General features: G+C 39.5%; 1 protein-coding gene across 4 annotated transcripts in view; it reads right to left on the reverse strand.

The window, feature by feature from the left end:
* Positions 1 to 20,449, reverse strand: part of PPP1R9A (protein phosphatase 1 regulatory subunit 9A) — a 149,935-nt gene that overhangs the window by 40,433 nt on the left and 89,053 nt on the right. For all 4 annotated transcript variants that reach the window (XM_087774553.1, XM_087774542.1, XM_087774531.1 and 1 more), the window contains exon 6: positions 8,203 to 8,338. In XM_087774553.1, coding sequence (XP_087630679.1) covers positions 8,203 to 8,338 — 136 coding nt within the window. The remainder of the gene's footprint in view (positions 1 to 8,202; positions 8,339 to 20,449) is intronic.

Consider the following 20,449-nt stretch of genomic DNA (forward strand, 5'->3'; position numbering starts at 1 on the left):
AATCGTAAGCTACCATCAGTATCTCAAGATTAAACAAAATAAAACAATAATATTGACAACAAAAAGCTCGCAATATTAAACCCCAAGTTGCCTAGACAATCTTTTGCACATACACCTGTGCTCATCTCTCCCCATGCCTAAGGTGGCTGGGTACCACATTGCTTCAGTCAGGCTCCCTCTGGAAGCCGGAGTACATCGCGTACGGATCACGAATAGCCTGCTGGCTATGCAAATGGCTATGCAAGCATATTATAAAGCAAACACTTCCCTCAGGGCCACATCTGGATTTGTACAGCTTGGGACTCAATAAATACATGGAAAAGGAAGGGTGGGGGAAGGGGTACAGTCCTTCTCATGTTTACACAGTAGTAACACCAAAATTTTGACAGAACTAATCAAGTTTTTTTTCATGAGCTTTCAGTTCCTGAGATGAAGGCACATAATATTATTATCAGAAATATATTCCCAGTAGTGCTAGGATTATCTATTAGTGTAATTTTTTGTCAAAAGAACTTTTCAAAACAACAGGTAAGAACTCAGATGTCCGAACAACAGTTCGAATCTCAACTTCCTACCTTAATTTAGTTTCCCAGCTGTTGTTTAGGCTTATGTAAATCTCTCTCAATTAAAAAGCAGTGCATGGAAGCATGTTAAGTCTAGGTGCACAAGTACATACAAACACAAAAGATATATGTATACATCCAACAACAGGGTGATATACTTGCAATAAAACATCATCATTTCTTGGATAAATAGCACATAGAATCACAGAATCACAGAATGGTTTGGGTTGGAAGGGACCTTTAAAGATCATGAAAAATCTACATTCTCCTTTTTTTAAAACCACTAAAGTTTTAAAAAACAAAGAAAGCTAAAACACACAGAAAGAGACCTCATCGCTGTCTACAGCTTCCTCACAAGGGAAGGAGGAAGGGCAGGCGCTGATCTCTTCTCCCTGACGACCAATGACAGGACCTGAGGGAACGGCAGGAAGATACGCCAGGGGAGGTTTAGGTTGGACATTAGGAAAAGGTTCTTCACCCAGAGGGTGGTGGAGCACTGAACAGGCTCCCCCGGGGAGGCAGTCACGGCGCCAAGCCTGACAACATTTAAGCAGCATTTGGACAACGCCCTCAGACACATGGTGTGAATTTTGGGGTTGTCCTATGCAGGGGCAGGAGTTGGACTCGATGATCCTTCTGGGTCCCTTCCAACTCAGGACATTCTATGATTCTATGAAAGCATGGAATGATTTGGTAAAATCTTCTGATGTTAAAAGAACTATTAAAAAGAAGGTAAGTCACCAACATGCACAACCCATCCATACTTGAAACGTCACTGTTAATGCAAGCCATTTCTTAGGAGAGATATCTCTGTCTTTATAAATAATTACATATTCTCCAGTGAAATAAACAATAACCATTTATTTTACATACTTTATATGTACTAAAAATCTCAGTAGTCTTCAACAAAAGAAGTTAACAGCTGTTTTTGCTTCTTTTTTCCTGATTTAAAACAGAAGCAAAGAACACACAATCTATCTCACTGGAATTTTCAGGCACGTCAACATTACAGCTAAACAAAACAACACCTGAAATTAAGTTTATCATTCTGTATATTTAGATGTCACACCCACCCACAAAATCTGTTACGCTACACCTGTGGCAACTTCTGTTTCTATTTTGTTCCACACAGCTACGCGCAGACACTGTCTAAACAAAAAATTAGGCTGCTAACTCTCTTGGCTTTTTCCAGGAGCACGTAACACCACCTTCACACACCATCAGGGTGGTAAGATGCGGAACAACTAACTCTAAAATCCCAGTGAGATTTCAATGAAATGAATTATTGTGGGGACAAAATACTACCACAATCCATGTACTGTCAATTTTGCAGTCATTATCCCTGAAAAATCTGTAAGGCGATACACAACTCTCATTTTTACATGAAAAAAACCATCTTGGCAGGTCTATCAGCAGTGCCAAGGAAATCTCTGAAGCATGCAAAGAAGAGGCAGAAATAGGATTGTTAACTAGCAAACTCATGCCCAGTTTACATAAAAAAAACCAGATCTGTCTCAGCTACATGTGTGTTTTAAAGGAATATATTAATTCAATGCAAAATCCTAAATGTATTTGCCAATTTTGGTAAAAGAATAAAACAGATGAATTTAGTTAAAACCGATTCCTCCAAAGACTTAAAATAAAAAGAAGTACTTCATACAAAAAGAAAAATGAACACATATGAAGGACTAAGTTATACCGGGGAAAAATTCAAGAGCAGGCAATATTCTGCTGGCCTGAGGAGCCAGAGCCTTTGAAGAGGGACATCAGGCAGCTTAAAATGAACACAAAGGAAAATCTTGCTTCAAATTGTACATAATAAGTGTCAATGGGCACAGTCATTTTTGCTTCAATTAATGCAAAAAGTAGTCATAAAAGCAAAGCACTGCAGTTTGCTCAGGTAAACAAGACAGCAGGGTGACACAAACACATTACAGAACACAGAAATAAATGGGACTTTTGCTTTCGTCTTCAAAAGAAAGGGATCCGATCTTATAATCACATGAAACACAATTACAGGTTCAAAAGAGCCGGTATGTGCTTTAAGGAAATATATGTCATAAACTACATGGAACATACTCTTCCCGAAAAAAATTTTCTCTGCTGACTTCTGTTTCACATGAAACTACTAGAAGGTTGTTCAGACCCTGCGCCAGTAAGCTAGAATGGGAAATTCAGTGTTTTACAAAAAGCAGCAAGGCACAGACAAAAGTTATTTTACTTCAAAATAACAAAGCCTTGTAAGGTAACAGTTGTTATCATAGCTGCCTGAAGTTCCTTGCATTTTGTTTTCTTAGCTGACAACAACAATATTATTATTTTACTCAATAGTCAATGAAAACTTACATGCTCTTGAAGGAAAATCTCGGACTCTTCAGTCTGTATTGGTGAGCAAAATTCATCCATGCAAAAGACCTATTTCTCATTTCAGTAGCATGTAAGGCTTAAGCTTATCCCATCCACAGCAATAGTTTCTGGTATTAGCCATTTTTCTATATGCTATCACAGCTAATAGCATGAAATTATCTTTATAAACATGAACTGCAATTTCCCACATTAAAAGGGAAAATGTGTTACTCACATTGTTTAACTGCCTTGTAAATTCTTGAAATGGGCCTAACACTCCCAAGCAGAAAGAATGAGCAGCAGCACCAGCCAGGATAATGCAGACAGACCTTGCCCAAATCACCATAACAAAGGCTGCATCAAGCTAAATCTTTTGTTTGTGCTGAATCTCTCCCACAATCAGGGAACACCATTTGAAGAACTACAGAAATAACTCAAGCCCACCTCTTCATTTGATTTTTTGATGATTTATACTTAATTCTTTCAAAAGAGCAAAGAAAAATATAATGGTATAGTATCAATCATTGCTTTTACAGGAGTGCTTCATATTAACGATGTTGGAAAAACTGTACTTTCTGAAAGATCTTGTTTAACAAATGTATTCTCTGGGTCTTAGACATTCAAGCACGTTGCAACATTTTTCTTTTCGTGTGTGTCAAGATTTTCTTCACTGGTTCTACTGTTGCTTTGCTCTCAGAATGTCCTGATAAATAAGAATTAAAAATTAAAAAATACTCAAATGACTATTAGTGATATTAAAATACATTAAAACGTCACTTGCATAAAACTACTTGTCCCTGGCCACAGAGTGAATAGAATTCTGCAATATGTTATTAATGTCACATGCCGCATCACCATGTGCAGTCGTCAGGGGAACAGGTCATCTGCTTTATGTGACTTTTGCCATTCACTGTAGAACACAAAGAAGATAATACCATGTTCAAATCAAAATTCCAAGAAATGGTGGAATTTGACTAAAATGTGCACAGAACACTGTGTTAACACAGGGAAGTCAAAAGGTTTCAGTCAAGGATACAGGCTCAGGTCGTACTTAACACACTAAGTAGGAAATACAAAGACAGTGCCTACTTCAAAGCCTTGGAGTTTTGTTTTCTGACAGGATACAGCAAATTAAAAGGATGTGGGATTTTAGGAAGCTAGACGAACTGGTAATGAGTAAACTCTGCAGCAGGCTATCTAGAGGCAGCACCTGAAACAACATACTCTCCCAGCCTTATTGTAGTTAGCTCAGGCTCATCGGGAAATGCCAACACTACTCAAGTAAGTAGTACTTGAGAAATAACCAATACTACTGGCTCTGCTTGACTTGTAGGAGCTTAACAACAAATTGTGAGCTGTTGCACATTTATCCTGCTTGTATTTGCACAGACCCCATTGTGGGCATCCCTCTTCTTTCAGTGTTCGTCAGTTCTGCACAAGGTTCTCATGTTTCCATGCAAAGACTTAAATGAAGGAGCATCTGAAAGCATCCTGCAACCCTGTGACGACCTGCAGCCCATAACAACAGCAGATTCTGAAATGCAGGGATGCAGGGCATTTATACAGTAAATGATGTTTCTTTCAGGATTACCTATATAGTAAATGATATATCCTTTGGAAACACTGTGTATTAGTGTGAATCTTCCCCAACAAATAACTGTCATGTAACATTCCTGCAAGGCAATGGAATGAGAAGTTACAGCAGGCTAACAAGTCTCTCTAATTTAGCATCTGACTCAAGTCCAGTGCACACTGGCTGGCAGAAGTCAAAATTGTCTCAATAATCCTGCTATTTTAAAGAACTTAGATCCTTCTAAAATAGCTAGGTGCTGGTTGGGCTATGATGAAGACTGTCCTAAGTTTCAAAACAGAGGAAATCCAGCCAGCTGGTGGCACAGCAAGATAAAACACCAGGACCTGCACATGCCTGGCACACGCTCTCTTCCTGTGATTTGGCCAGCTCTACCAAACACAGTCACGTGCAATGACTCCGGGACTCAAACACAGATCACTGATTTCCTGCTCCGGAAACCTGATATGTTATTGTTGTCGTTGTGGTAACGTCTCTGAGGCTCAGAATTTGACAGACTCAATGGAGGTTTGAATAAAGATCATTTTCTTGTTTATTTATGCAGCATTGTAGCTGGAGATCCATGTTACCATATTTTATGAATAGGACAGTTTGACAGCTCTGAGACTGAGCAACTCCTGTATAATTCTGTGCCACCTCAGCATGAAACTCCTTAGCCTGGCAATCCAAATATTCCTGAACTTCATGCAGTCAGAATCACCATCACTTTGAGGAAACGGACTTGAAAGGGTAGGTTTTTTGTACATTTGTGGATATTCATTCAGACAGTGTAAATTGAGATTTTCTTGCCCAGAAGATGCCCTGCTTACCAGCGCCAAAAAATATGGGGCTGGCAGTGGTGTGTGGCATATAGCAACATAAACCCAGCCACATTTGCCCTCACGGAGCAACGTGAGCTCCAAGCAATAATGCTCGTATTTGACAGGAAATGGAGCAGAAGTGCTTGTGGTGACCAAAAATGCCTTTGAACTGTGTCTAATGTGTATTAGGTCACAGCTTCCATTGTGTCAATTGCCTGGGAATGGTGTAAGGTATATGAGTTTACTTGGACAGCACGGTCAGGTGACAAAAATAAAAATATTCAGGATTGCTGCAGGTTCCCAATAAAATCTACTTCTGCTAAGTCTGTTAATTAAGAAAGGGAACATGCCTCATTGCATACTTTAGTGACTACACCCCAGCCGTCTATTCTGAGAGTAAGTTTTACCACCCCCCTCCCAAATATATACATGGCATCAAGTAGGAAATGGGTATGATCTTCAGTAATCCCAATGTAGTTTTTGAGAACTGAAGTACTGCATTTGTTCTGATGCCTAACTCCTTCTCCTTCCAAAAGAGATCTTGGATGACACTCTGGATCTCCCCTGGTAGATGCTGGACTTGATGATCCTAAAGGTCATTTCAAACCTAAATAATTCTATGAATCTATGATTCTACGTCTTTTCCTTTCTTCTTCCTCCTTTCCTCACATACTGCTTAAAAGTCCCCTTTGCACTGCAAACAGTAACGGCCAAAAAGCATATCATGGTCACAGAGGTGGTCATCATCCTCAATGTAGTGCTACGATAAGAAAAGATGCCTTTAACTCTATTAATCACTTGCCTTATCTTATTTTCTCTCTATCATCCAAAGGCACAACCAATAGAAAACACTTTGTGCATTTAGCATTTCTGGTGTTAAAAATTTATGCAGTGAACAGGGCTTAAGAGTTTGTAACCATTGAATTGCAAGGACAAGACGACACATCACAAAAAGTATCCGATACCTACTTATCGCTGTCCTCTTTCACTACTGTGCTGAGAAACACTTGCATGGTCATCAGTATGAAAGTGTCACTGCCAGCATCAGCACAGCAAGAATCCCTACCGAAGGCTGAGGTACTACCAGGATCAGTATTGATCTATACGGTTTTAACAACGTTTTCTTTATTGCCAGATCTTGAGTTATGACATCTGTGTGGTGCATGAAGGTAAGCAACACAAACCTTTGAGATTTTTTTGCAGGTGGATGCGTCCTCTAGGTAAAAGGTGTAATGCATGAATTACATTGGTCTGCCTTCAGCTGCACATCCCTCTACGTGCAAGTACACAGTGAGAAGCATTTGAGCATCAGGACCCACCTCTCCTGCCAATATGAAAGCTATCAGACTATGTTTACCATAAAATGATATCACAGGTCTTCAAACTGTAATGTGTATAGCATGCTGTGATAAGTTATGAGAAGTCTCTTGTTCCAAAGGATAGAGGGAGTTGTCTCTTTTGTTTTTGAGAAAATTATAGAGTTCCTTCAATAAATCAGTCAAGATCTTGAATTTTAATTCGAGACTAAACAGAAGTTAGAAGACTTGCATATTTCTATAGTTTGAGGAGGGAATAGAGAGGATATGGATTTTCTAGCCTTCACGGTCTCGCACAGGCACACATACATATGCTTCCCCAATACAGATGAGTACAACTTTTATTTATATGAGTTAAATATGCACCTATGACAGGATTCATTCTAAAACATATTAAAATATTTTTATTTTTAATATCAGTGGAAATTCAAGTAAGTGAAAAAATCACCGGGGCTAGACGTGATTTTTACTTAAGTCTTCTGGGACGCTTCTGATTGTTCTGACTTATTGCTAGTTTAACAGTGTGTTTCAAAATCCAAGTGTATCCTGATTTTATCTCAGAGTATTTTTTTCTCTATTTTACTGTTTAGAAGCCTTCTCTCAGTACCTAAAGGAAAACTAAACTGAAATAAATGCATAGCGTGAATTCTCTGTTTCCCCTTCTCTATCGCCCCCTTCCACAAATAAAATAAAAAATCTGGCCCAGGATGAAAACACACTAATACACGGAGTCTGGCATTTCAAATAATATTATTCAAGATAATGCAAAATGAAGGTGGTATGCTTGAGCTATGTGGAAGTGGTTTGTTAAAACAACTGCCTTTTACCTTAACCCACTAGCTAATTTAGAGAGTAACACAGACCGTAGTCTTTGAAAAAGCTCTCATTAAGCTTTCCAAGTATCTTGGTATTTAGGCATATTAGGAATTTTAAGAGAACAGAAAGAAATTATGGAAAATTTACTGTATAAAGTTGATAGTTTCAAAACCTTTGTATTGGGACATCAGGCACTAATTGTGAACATCAATACACTCTTCAGACAAGGTAGATTAATTCTCTGTCCTGTGGAATATCTGTTCACACAGAAACAAAAAGCAGCGTGTGGAAGGAGGGGTCTTACCTGGACTGTTCAGAAAATTTCTTAATGTTCTGAATTAAGAAGAACATAAATTCTTCCAGGAAAAATAAAAAAGGTCTAGAACTTCCTCAACCCCCTAAAAGTTAGAAGCTGACTTTTACAGTTTTCACAAAAAAACTAATGATTCAGTGCACAAGCAAACCAACTTTATTCCCTTATTTCAGAAAAGCATATGCCTTCAGAGGAAGAGCAATGATTACAGAAGCATCGACCAATTTGATATTTGCTCTTCTGGAACAAAACAAATATTTTAAATCCATGCTGAAAAGCTTTTCAGTAACTTTGTTCTTCAAATGAGATCCATCATCAAAATCTGTAAAAATCAGCAGCAGAGGTAATGGAGAGGGCCAGAAGCTGACCTCTGAGTGACAATTAAAAAGAAGGAATCAGGAATAGAAAACAGAACATTAAAAAACACCAAATAGTGAAACACTAGACAGTCTGTTACCTCATCATCATCTGCATCATACTGTGCATAATGCTGCTCCAGCAGCTCTCTCTGGCGGCGTTCTTGTTCTAGAGTTTGGCTAATCAGCTGCGCAACCTCACTCACTTGTCCCGGTTTTTCTCGTCCAATTACAAACCTATACAAAACATTAGTGAAAAAAAATATTACTCCTATTGTTTTACCAGAGTTCTAAATTTTTAGCTGTGTCTTGTACAGAGGGTAGCCTTTTCCTCCAAAGACACATGGCTGTGATTGTTTTAAATGTGTTCTGTGGATGACGTTTGCCAGAAGGGCACTGTGCGTAAGACTAGGAGTGATCAGACCACGACAGTATTCACAGGAGGGGGAAAAAAGAAGTGACCACTCAAGCCTTCACTCCAAATTCTGGTAAAAAAGATTCTCTGAGTTTGAGCGTTACAGACACAGACCTAGAGCGGGGCAATTTTAAAAAAATGTATCATCACTGCCATTCCCTTTAGAGCAATGTGTTTCCCAGAAGCCTACAGAAGACCAGATGCACAGTAACAGCACAGACACACTTCTGGCAGCTCGTAGTGAAAGGAACATGCACCAGAGTAATGTCTTTCTCCATCTTGACTTAGAAGATATTTCTGAGCTTTTATATTTGCCTTCCTCCTGTCTATAACAGAGAATCTATTTCCGCATTTTTACATCTGACAGACACTATTTCCCTAATTTTAAGCTGCACTTAAACCTTTATTTTATTTCAGGAACTTCTGTTGCTAAGGAGCATTCTTCTCCACTGTCAGCTATTGCTGAACACTGGGAGCCCATTTCTTTGGCTTAACAAAAGACAAAGGGAAGTGTCTCTTTCTTGGTTGAGACTTACAAGGCGGCTTACCAATCTTGCTTTCAGCAACTGAAATTCAGAGTTGGCTTGGACTGTAACACTTTTTTTCAGCACAGCAGCATAATGGTAATTAGATATTTTGCTATCTATAGTATTAATGATAAACACACATTATACAGTACCAACACACTGTAAACTACCGAACAAAAGCACAATCGAAAGATGTCATGCTGAAGGAATATTTTCTTAGCAGGCTAGAAAGACAATTAGGTAATTATAGATGAAAAAAGTATTATGCAGAGCTGAAAAGCATGATCAGGTGACACAGATACTGCATATGGTAAATTATGTGTTTCCACAACATTTGGCTCAAATGTTGAATTTAATTTATTATTGGAATGAGAGGTAGAAATGTGCATTATATCCCATGTAAGCAAATGATTTTTGTTAGTACTGCCTATTACTGTATCCCATGTAAGAAAATGATTTTCATTAATACTGCCTATCACTGTTAAAGTCATTTGGGATTTGGCATCCACGCGTAAGCCAACTTCCCACGAGTGAATGACCGTGAGTCCCTTTCCTATGCCAAACAATTTGTCAGACTGTATGAAGTCAGGCACTACAGAAAGGAACACAATTTGGAGATTATTCCAACATCATCAAAACATCCAAGTCAGTAATTACTTCCAAAAGGATAAGAAAGGTGAGAATTAGTGACTCCATTTGAAATAATGACACAAGGTGCTCTGAAAGGAATTTGCAAGAAAGTGTGTTAGTTCAAAAACATTTATAGAAAATACAGCAGAAACTAGAACAAAATCAAGGAAATAACATCAGCATTTTAACCCTGATCAAAACAGATCACAGTCTGGCACTCATATCCTACTATTATGAAATATGACATTGGTTCTCAGTAATGATAAAGACCTTGGGCTGAAATAAAAAGAATGTTTCTTCGTGGCCCCTATACTTCATCTGTTCTGCATACTGACTCATAGTCAGATCCTGTTTCCTCTGAATTTTAATTTTAGAGCCAAGTATTACAAAGACTAAACCAGCCATGTTTTCAGTCTCACTTGGGAGGAACTTTTGATATTACTACATGAAGTAAAAAAGGATTCAACCCGTATTTGCTATGTATTTGTCTCCCCTAATGTAAAAACAAATTAAAAGAAAATATGGAAAAAAATAACTTCCATTTTAAACAAACATTTTAAAAAACATTATGCATAAGTATTATTTATACACAGTAGAGAGAGCATCATGTTTGTAAACACATGAGGGAGATCACCAATGTGATAAATCATGGAACCACACAAAGTGATACAAATACTGTATTCTCTCCTGCCCTCTACCTGATAATAGAAAATATGTAATGCATTTGAAGGCCGTTAACTCCTGAATATTTAGGAGTGGTTTTGACACATTAGACTGTAATGCAATAATATTTTCATACAGACAAACAAATTTAGGTAGGACATCAAAATGTAAAAACTTATTAATTGAATTTTTCTTCTCATGCCAAAGCCACTCACAGTTTACAGTGATGTGATTTTCAAGGCTTGAATCATATGTCAAAATGAAGTTCTTCAATGATACCTGAAGCTGTTAGACGATACATGAATAAAGGCTTCAAAGTAATGACAAAGTTTAAAGCAAATGTTTTCCAAAACAGAAATACCCAAGGAACGTTTTATTTTCACACTATTTACTGCTTTAAAGTGAGACATTTCCAAAGTGTCTGAAAATAAATGTTTAGAAGCATTCCATCTACAATTGATATCATTTCTAGAGAAAAAATTCTAAGTTTGTAAAATGGAATACTACGTTGCCAACAATTACAGTTTTTACAAACTAAAACAAACCTTTTGTCATGTTACATTCCATGACCTTAAAAATACCATGCTGCATGTAATTATGTTTAAGTTGTAACTAAAATAAGCCATAAATTATAAAAATTTATAATTTAAAGAGAGATGAATAAACATTTCTCTCTTAGAAAACCATGAAGCAGAGGCAGTTATTAAAATGCTAAGCATGAATTAGATCTTTACACCTAGAATGGCTTTAAATACAAGAACTATCATAATCCGAAGTGTTTAAATACAAAAAAAGAGACATAAGGTTGTGATTCACTGACCAGAAAATTAGTCACTGAACCATAATATGCACACTTCAACGAAGTGGCTAATTATGTATTTCGCATCACTCTGGCTCACCAAAATTAAGCACATGCATTTCAGACTTGATTAATTAGTCTCAAGGGCCAAAAGTATTATAACAAAGAACTATAAATTCTATCAGCAATAATGTATTTAAGAAGCTGATTATGTTTCTGGATATGAGACAAATGAGGGTTTTAAAGCCTTTAAACCTCATCACAATAATATTTCCCTTAATTATTAAAGCCAGCAACTGCACAATAAAACCCAGCAAATCTGTGATGCTGTACTACAAGCTATCACTGTACTAAATCTCAGGCCATTACTGATTATTTCTGATGTCCACAAAAAAGAGAGAGGAAAGAACATTACAAAGAAGCAGGGCATGAACTGACCTTGATATTCAGAGTTACATACAATCTAGCTGAATTACCAGTTGTGAAATATTCTCTTTGGTTGTGGTTAAAACAAACAAGGACAGAGCTAGGAACAGAATTAATATTTTACTCTATCTTGGATTTAAGAAGATCTAAAAAACCACAATATCTGGAGAAATTGAAAATTAAACTACAGTAATGGTGGTTAAGAAAAGCATTCTACTGAAACTGGCAGCAACTCCTACATCTCCTGCAATCCAGTCATGATTTAATGATTTTAAAGCACACCTGATATATGGCTTTCTGCATATTTCCAGCTTTTATTAAATGAGGATCTGCAGACCTGTGCTTCTTGAAATAACAAAAAATAATTTATTGATTTTTATTACCAACGATGGGAACCAGAAACAGTATTATAAGAGTTGATTAAATTAAAAAATATTTCCATTTTGACAGAACTTTGGTACTAGAAAAATGTGTGAAGGCACTAACTCAGTGACACAAAACTGAAGTTCTGCAGCATGGATTTTTAGTGACATGAGCTGATTTCTCCTAAAAATACTTTAGGCATTAAGTGCTCAGTTAAAAATAATTTAGCATGGATTCCTGAAATTCAACAAAAATCAAGTAAGAATACAGCAGACATTCTAAGAAATAAAGAGTGGGTTTTTTGCTGTAGCAGGATTCACATTTTTTTTTTCTAACCTTTCCTAAAATATAGTTTGGTCAATAAAAATGTGCAGTAAATTTCATTGTATTTGGGGGAGTTTTACAGTTGGATTTTAAAAATGGTTTTCCTCTGAACTTTAAAGCACAAACCTGCTTCTGCTACCATTTATCTAATTTATTTCAAGATGTCTTCAATTACTTACTCTGGCTGCTTCCATTAGGATAATAGTCGTATAATTAATCCAAAGTGCTAAAAGTGGTGTGAACCCTGTAAGAAGGTAGTTTTATTTAGTTACAGCAGTGGAAGCTGGAACTTGTCAGGTTTTCACGAACAAGATCAAGCTCTCTTAAAAGACGGCAGCCTCAAATGCAGAGGTCGCTGACTGGACATACGGAATTCACAGTCTATGAGCTTCCATTGCACTTTTTCAGATAAAATGATCTGAAACTTAAGAGTCATAAAGACTCTTTGAATCATTGAATAATTTAGTTTGGAAGGGAGCTCTGGTCCACCCCAGCCCTCCACTTCAAAGCAGGGCCAACCTTGTAATGGCTTTGATCAGTTTTGAATCTCTCTAATGATAGGATGCAACCTGTTCCAGTGTTTGAGAAACCTCATAGTACCTTTTTTTTGGTGAAAATATCTACTCACAATTTCCCTTCTGCAACTTCTGTTTGTTGCCTGTTATCTTGTCTCTGTACAGAGAGTACAAAGAATCTGGGTTTGCCCTTTCTACCTCCTGGAAGGTAGCTGAGACCGCAGCAAGATGCCTGTAATCCCATTCTTTTCTTCCTACTGAAGACGTTCTTTCCACCTCTTCCCAGGGTGCTTCCTGCAAGGCTGCTCTCTAGCTCACAGTGCCACACAGGACTATGCTGCTCCAGATGCAGGACTCACAGTTGCCCTTGCTTCATAAGGTTTCTGCCAGCTCATTTCTCCAGCCTGTTGAGGTTGCTCTGAACAGCAGCCCTGTCTGTTAGCCTATCTAACCTCATCTGCAAACTTGCTAACGGTGCCTTCTGCCTGTAAATCCACACAGCCCTCCCCTGCACCAGAGACAAGCGTGTGCATAGCAATCTTTAAAGCTATTAGCTGTAACCAAGAGGAACTGAGGGTGATTGGTAGAAGGAAGAAAACAAGGTTTGCCTGGAGATTAGTGACGGTAGTGACCCAAAACTAACACAAACAAGTGAACAGCTCTGCCTGGAGACTAGCACCCAAAGTAACATGAGGAAGTTCTGTAACCTCCATCCTGGTCCCCAGACCCAGGATGAAGTAAGCTGTGTGCTGTACCCTGAATTTGCCCACAGACAGCAGGACTCCAACTTCTCAGTGATCTGAGCCAACATGGGTGTCTTTTTGCCCAGTCAGCAGTGAGGATGGATGCACGGGAACATGACTTCCTTGGTGTGGCCGTGGCATGAGCCACATTACATGTAACCGTAATGTGCCAAGAATGAGATGTGTGCAGTGTGTGCTCTGTGACTTGCTGTTGTTGTTGCTGAAGTAGTGGTTTGGTTAGTATTATTGTTTATTAATTTTATTTATTTTTTATTATTTTTTCATTTATTTTAATGATTAATTATTTGAATTAAACAAGGGCTCATCTATTTCACTTGCATAACCATACTCATACTGATTGAACAACTGTCACAGCACACCATGACAAAGTCTGGCGTATGCTGCATGGGCAGCAGGCACCAAAGGTATCAAGAGCCATATATGAACCCTTGCACTCCAGTGCTGTTGCTGCCCTGAGGCAAATTGCTGGAGAATGCAGGAAACATGACGATGTCCCTGCAACAATATCCAGGTCATTAGCCAATCTGTGGAAAAACTGAGGCACAGCAGTCATTAATTTATCTCAGACTTTTCTGTATCCTTTGCAATGAGGTCTCCAGCAGCAGGCCTGGCTCCATGGAGGAGGGGAGAGCAGTAGGTGTTGCTTATATTGACTTTCGCAAGGCTTCTGGCATGGTCTCCTCTGGTATCCTTATATCCTCAAAGATCAAGCAGGTCTCCTGGGTTCTTCTGTCCTTCAGGGCAGTGATCCCACAGAACCCTGCCAAGCAGATCCCTGACCAAGCCAAAATTTGCTCTCCTGAAGTCCAGGGCTGTAATTCTAATGTTCATCTTCATTTCTTTCCAGTTCTTAAACTCCACCATTTCATGGTTAATGCTCCTAAAGCTGCCACCAACCTTCACTGAAGAACTGACCAGTTCCAAACTGGTCATAAACCTGTTTGTGAGTAACAGATTTAGCAGACTGCCTCCCTTAGTTGGCTCATTGAACACTTGTGTCAATAAGTTATTTTTGATACATTCCAAAAATCTCCGGGATTACTTGCAGCAAACCATGTTATCCTTCCAGTAGATGCTCAAGCAGTGTAAGTCCCCTGTAAGTTCCTAACCATAACCTCTGAACTCTCTTGTCACTTGTTCCAAAGCAACAGCTAGGTCACCCTCCCTCCCAACTAGATTATGGGACCTGTTGGCAAACATGCTCTTGCCTCACTTCGTCAGGTGGACCCCTTCTCTCCTCAGCATTTTTCGTTCCTCTAAGAAGGTCCATAAAAAACAGTGCCTCCCCTGCAACATCAGCTGTACAACCAGGGGTTGTCCTACATCCAATCCTACCTGACCGGCATGATCAAGAAGAATACCCCTTATGCCCTTCCACCCTAGCCCCCAGAGCCCTGTGACACAGAATCACAGAATCACCAAATCATAGAATAGTTTGGGTTGGAAGGGACCTTTAAAGGTCATCTAGTCCATCCCCCCTGCAACAAGCAGGGACATCTTCAACTAGATCAGGTTGCCCAGAGCCCGTCCAACCTGACCTTGAATGTTTTCAGGGATGGGGCATCCATCACCTCTCTAGGCAACTTGTTCCAGTGTTTCACTACCTTCATCGTAAAAAATTTCTTCCTTATATCTAGTCTAAAGCTACCCTCTTTTAGTTTAAAACCATTACCCCTTGTCCTATCGCAACAGGCCCTACTAAAAAGTTTGTCCCCACCTTTCCTATAAGCCCCCTTTAAGTACTGAAAGGCTGCAATAAGGTCTCCCCGGAGCCTTCTCTTCTCCAGGCTGAACAACCCCAACTCTCTCAGCCTTTCTTCACATGAGAAGTGTTCTAGCCCTCTGGTCATTTTTGTGGCCCTCCTCTGGACCTGCTCCAACAGGTCCATTTTCTTCCTGTGCTGAGGACCCCAGAGCTGGATGCAGTGCTCCAGGTGGGGTCTCACCAAAGTGGAGTAGAGGGGCAATTAAAATTTATAGGCTCCCCTTGATTGGGCAGCCTGTAGCAGACACCAACCACAAGGTTCCCTTTGTTGCCTCGGTCTCTAATTCTTACCCACAAGCTTTCAACCTGCTCGTGGCTATTCTTCAGAGACACAGAATCATAGAATCACAGAATCATAGAATGGCTTGGGCTGGAAGGGACCTTAAAGATCATCTAACTCCAGCCCCCCTGCCATGGGCAGGGATGCCACCCACTAGAGCAGGTTGCTCAGGGCCCCATCCAGCCTGGCCTGGAACACTGCCAGGGACATACTCAAGGTCTTCCTCAGTAGTATGAATGGTGCTGGTGCATGAGCAGCAAAGTAATAGCTAAAGCGCCAGAAGAGCCTCAGCAGTCTCTCTACAGCATCTTGGACACAAGCCCCTGATAAACTGTGCTACTATCAACACTAAACGGATATTGAATCAGACAATTAGGAAGTAATGTAAAAAACCCACACACCAATATTAATGCACTTAGATTAATTATTCCCACAGAAATCAATTCTAGTCTAGGTACTCACTGACACATTGGTTTTATTCAAGAGTACTTCAAAAGCAGCCAAGGGATTCAACGTTTTGGCACCTCTCCAGGTTCTGGTCCTTACATTGCACTGCTCTTCTGAGTGTGCAGGTAGAGAGAATCTCTTCCATCTCTTCCAGACAGCCTGACAATATCCCAACACAATGCTTGCATAAAAGGTTTCCTTGAATACATGATGATAATTTAATCAGCATTCTCTATAGCACCACACAATTCTTATGGGAATGGCCAGCTCAAAGAAACACATTCGTAAATCTATGCTTTAACACACCTTCACACAAGTGAAGCTCATACGTCAGCTCTGTTTAAAAGACAAAAGTGCTACCTGGGAATGTTTCTAAAACCTGACTGCATTTTGAGATGAGATCTGCCTTCCCTCACCCTCACCCCTGTTGGCATCCATGGGAAGGATCCAGGAAGAAAATACAGATGGGTCACAAGTAGTTGCTGAGTGCAGACCATGTCCTTGATCTGGATGATAAGGTGATCCAGATTCTAGGCAAGCTGGACCACCCTCAAAGCACAGTCCAGGGGTAGCTAAATGCTCCTACAGCACCATCCCTGTGGCTTGGCAAGTTATCCTGCAAGGATGAATGGTGGGTATTTCTGCCCAGCTGTCACAATGTTTTATCAATCATGTCAATCAAGGTGCACCAAAACTGGGTGGGAGCTTCCACAACACAGTGTCTTGGACTTCAAAAGACTAAAAAATGAGCTAAATAAACATTTATGATGCTATTTCAGTTGCAGGGGTAGGAGTTTATGTTTAGATCCAACCAACTTGAGGATGAAGTGATTCAGAACCTGTCAAGTTGTTCCTTTTTCCAGGAAAGGAAAAGAAAAGCCACTCCTAATGAAACCCAGCCCCGCTGAATCTTATTAATTCATGTTACACTTAATTTTAAAAACAATGCTCTAGGTATCTAGCTAAATGTTTTATAATTCAGCCAAAATCTTTTAAATTAAGATTTCTCTATATATTTCACACTGAAACATATACTTTCCTGTCCAAATGTGCAAATATTTCAAGAAATAACTTGCCATAAAATTCAAATTAGCAGGGGCTATGTTTACGCCAGTAAATTAAACAGTGCCAGGGAATGCTCCCAAGCACTAGTAATTGATTATCTACACTATTAAATCACTGGAATAGTCCCTGGAATAGTTTGGCCCAAGTTAACTAATATTCTACCAAATAATACTCATCGACACAGTCCAGGAGTTAGCAAAGGCTAGGAGTTAGCTTGGATGTTTCCAACGGACAATTTGGATATGGCCACACTGCTCTGAAAGGTAAAAAAGTTTAACGGTATGAGGACCAACCACTCTGGTGCCAGCTGGCCTCAGCACCGAAGAACAGTCTGAGGCACAGTTCATCTACTACAACAGGCACAGCCAAGGAATATAAACCAGCAAAGCAGTGGTGAATGCAGTCTTACCTCACCGGTGCTAAGGGACCACAGTACTTGTGAGTAATTTTTCACATTGTTCAGCACGCTACTCCTGGTAGTCTTATAGAACGATTACCAGCGCTTGTAGGAGTTCTTTGCAGAGACCAGAAAGAAAACAGCTCACATTACAGAATCTTTAGTATAACCACAGTGGAATAAACAGGAGAAATCTACACTATTTTGGCACAAGGCATCACAAATTTAGTTTCTGTTGGGTCCATGATTCAGGTTTATCAAAGACGCAGAAAGTGCACCAAGCACACATGGCTTCTTAAGCAGCCCTTCATGAAGTCCCAGCTCAGCAATCAGCACTGCAGAGCAAAGGGCTTTTCTTTCCTCTTCCTTTTCTCTCCTTGGCTCCGGCACTTGGATTCAAGGAAAAAGAAACAGGCAAGGAAAGAAGAACAAAACCATCAACCCCAGCCAGGAAAAAGACAACATAATCCAGCTCTCAAAATCAGACATGGAGTGTGGTATTTTTTGCTTTTGGATCCTGTCTTATTACCCAGGACTGAGAAGCAGTACAAATCTCTCCTGCCCCTTCCACAACATGGATGTGCAGTATGGAGAATGCCTGCAAACGTTTAAAGGACAGAGCTGTTTCATAGGGTAAGAGCACAGGCAGGGAAAGTAAGAAGGAGCAGGAGAAAATCTGCACAGGCACTGGGAGAAGAGAAGATGATTATCTAGGGGAAGGAGTCACAAAAATAAAGCAATGCTGTTCACTGTTACTGTGAGCAAACAGTATTCCCACCGGGGTACATTGCTGCCGGCTAGATCCTGTGGTTGACTTCATCTGTCCTCTATACTGTCTTAGTGCTTGCAAAGACACGACTGTATAAATTACCTTTCCAGATGTTGTGATATTAAACAAAACTAACAGCAGGCATGCAAATACTATTTTCTGAGACAGTATATTTTCCAGAAAAAAATCAGCTCTAGATGGAGTGAGGAATTAGCTGAAGAAGGAATAAATGACATATCAAGTTGGTGTTAATTAAGCAGTTAATATTTTCACTTTTCACCTTTAACTTCTCCTTGTATAAGAGCTATATAAAAGAAAAGTAAAAACTTCATTTTTGTCTGAAAGACTGCATTTGCACTACCGTGAGAGATAGAGAAATTAGGCTGTGAACTGGAAGTGGGAGTTGAGAAAAAACCCTGCTTTGAATTAAAACCACCCAGATAAGAAAAAACAAAAAAATGGTAATAAATGATTCTTTATTAGAACAGAGAATAGTTAATAGTGGAAAGCCCCAGGGTTTGATAGTTACACTGCTATTGTTAGAACCTACTCTTCAATGATCTAGAAGATTAATTAAACATGGCAAAATTTGCTAACTAATTAGTTAGATTCTTTATTAAGATGGGAAGACTTTGACGCATTTCAGCAGAATTTAATTAAACAAAACCTGGTTAGCTCATTGGTAGGTTAGAATTATTACAATTAATTACTTTCAAGGTGGTGCAAATCATGAGAACCCAAACAGGTTTTGCACAGGTTCTGTGTGGTTCCCTGAAAACTCAAGAACTGACTCAGAAAAGCACCACAAGAGCATCCGCTCAGTGCCTAGCAACAGTTTGGAAAGCTGAGAAAATGCTTAGTCACATTCATACAACAGGATACGGAAGGAGGACACGGAATTTAAAATTCGCCTCTCCAGTAAAAAAACTGAATATGGTTAACTTCCTTAAAAGAAACCTTTGATAAAAGCATACAAGCAGCATACGAAGGACTGGGATTTTCCAATGACTCTCTCTCATGCAAGACCCTTTCTACTTATCAATGCATTAAGTCTTCCCAGGGCCATGTCCTCCTTTTCTGGGACCCTGCCTTTCCCAGAGCTGCGTGGGCATGAATCTTTGTATCCAGTGAGGCAGAGAAGTGCAGTCCCCACTGAAAGCTCCCGTATTTGTCCTAGGAGGGACAGAGACGAGCTAAGTATGGTAAAAGGACAAAGTTTTCTCTGTAAAAGAACTAGATTTTCTCTCTTGTGGGTGTGTTCAAGAAAAAATAAAATTCCCTGGAGGTATGCAGCTCTCCAAGTGAGCTTTCTCTGGTGAAGACATTAGGGTCCCCCAGCACCCTTTCATTATGGTGAAGAACAGGGGGAAAGAGTGGAGTCACAGAGGCTCAACATCACCCAAGCCACTTCAGTGAACTTCAGGTCTGCTATTCAGCACCACAGTCCATGAGAAGACTGCAAGCAAAATAATACAGGAGAAGCTCCATGACAGGATAGGGTTCCCACTGTCAAGCTGCCTCCTTATCCTATCTTTTATGATTGTAGGCACCACTCTCAAACTCACCTAGAACAGTTCAAAAGGTAAAAGCCATGTCTTCATTTTCACAGATTCTTTACTGTGTCAGCTACAGACAGTCTGGATACATTTTTCTGGCAGAAACACTGCAAAAATCTATTCTAGGTCAACGACTTCCACTGTCAGGATCATTGAAAAGATGTTCAGAAGGCTCAAAGGAGAAAAATAAATCACTAAGTATTGGTATTATGCAAGCTCCCTGAAGAGGTATTGACTGCATTTATTGCAAAGAATTAAGAAGTAGCTTTAATGTCATTCTGTTCATGAATGTCCTTTCTTTGCAACTGATCTCACATAATAAACCCTGCTACAAAAACTGGCACGCACTTTGACTAGATCAAGTACAGAACGGTGGTGTGTATGTAATGCTGTGGGTTATAAACGTGACGTAATGCCAGTGAAACACACACAAATCTCTTGGGTGCGCAGGCCACCAGGCAGAAGAAAGGTACACACAGTTTATGCTATGATCACAAAGATAACTATCTTGTGGTAACTATCAAAGATAACTAAAGCAGTTCTGTAAAATCCATTAAACTGACACTATTAAATAACAGACATAAGTATGTATGTCATTTCTCCTGCTAAAGAAGGATTCATGAAGTTGCCTTGCCTTGAGTTA

This window comes from Nipponia nippon, unplaced genomic scaffold (assembly GCF_047370975.1).
Source record: "Nipponia nippon isolate SJK-2023a ecotype South Korea unplaced genomic scaffold, ASM4737097v1 scaffold_1, whole genome shotgun sequence".
NCBI classification, from domain to species: Eukaryota; Metazoa; Chordata; class Aves; order Pelecaniformes; family Threskiornithidae; genus Nipponia; species Nipponia nippon.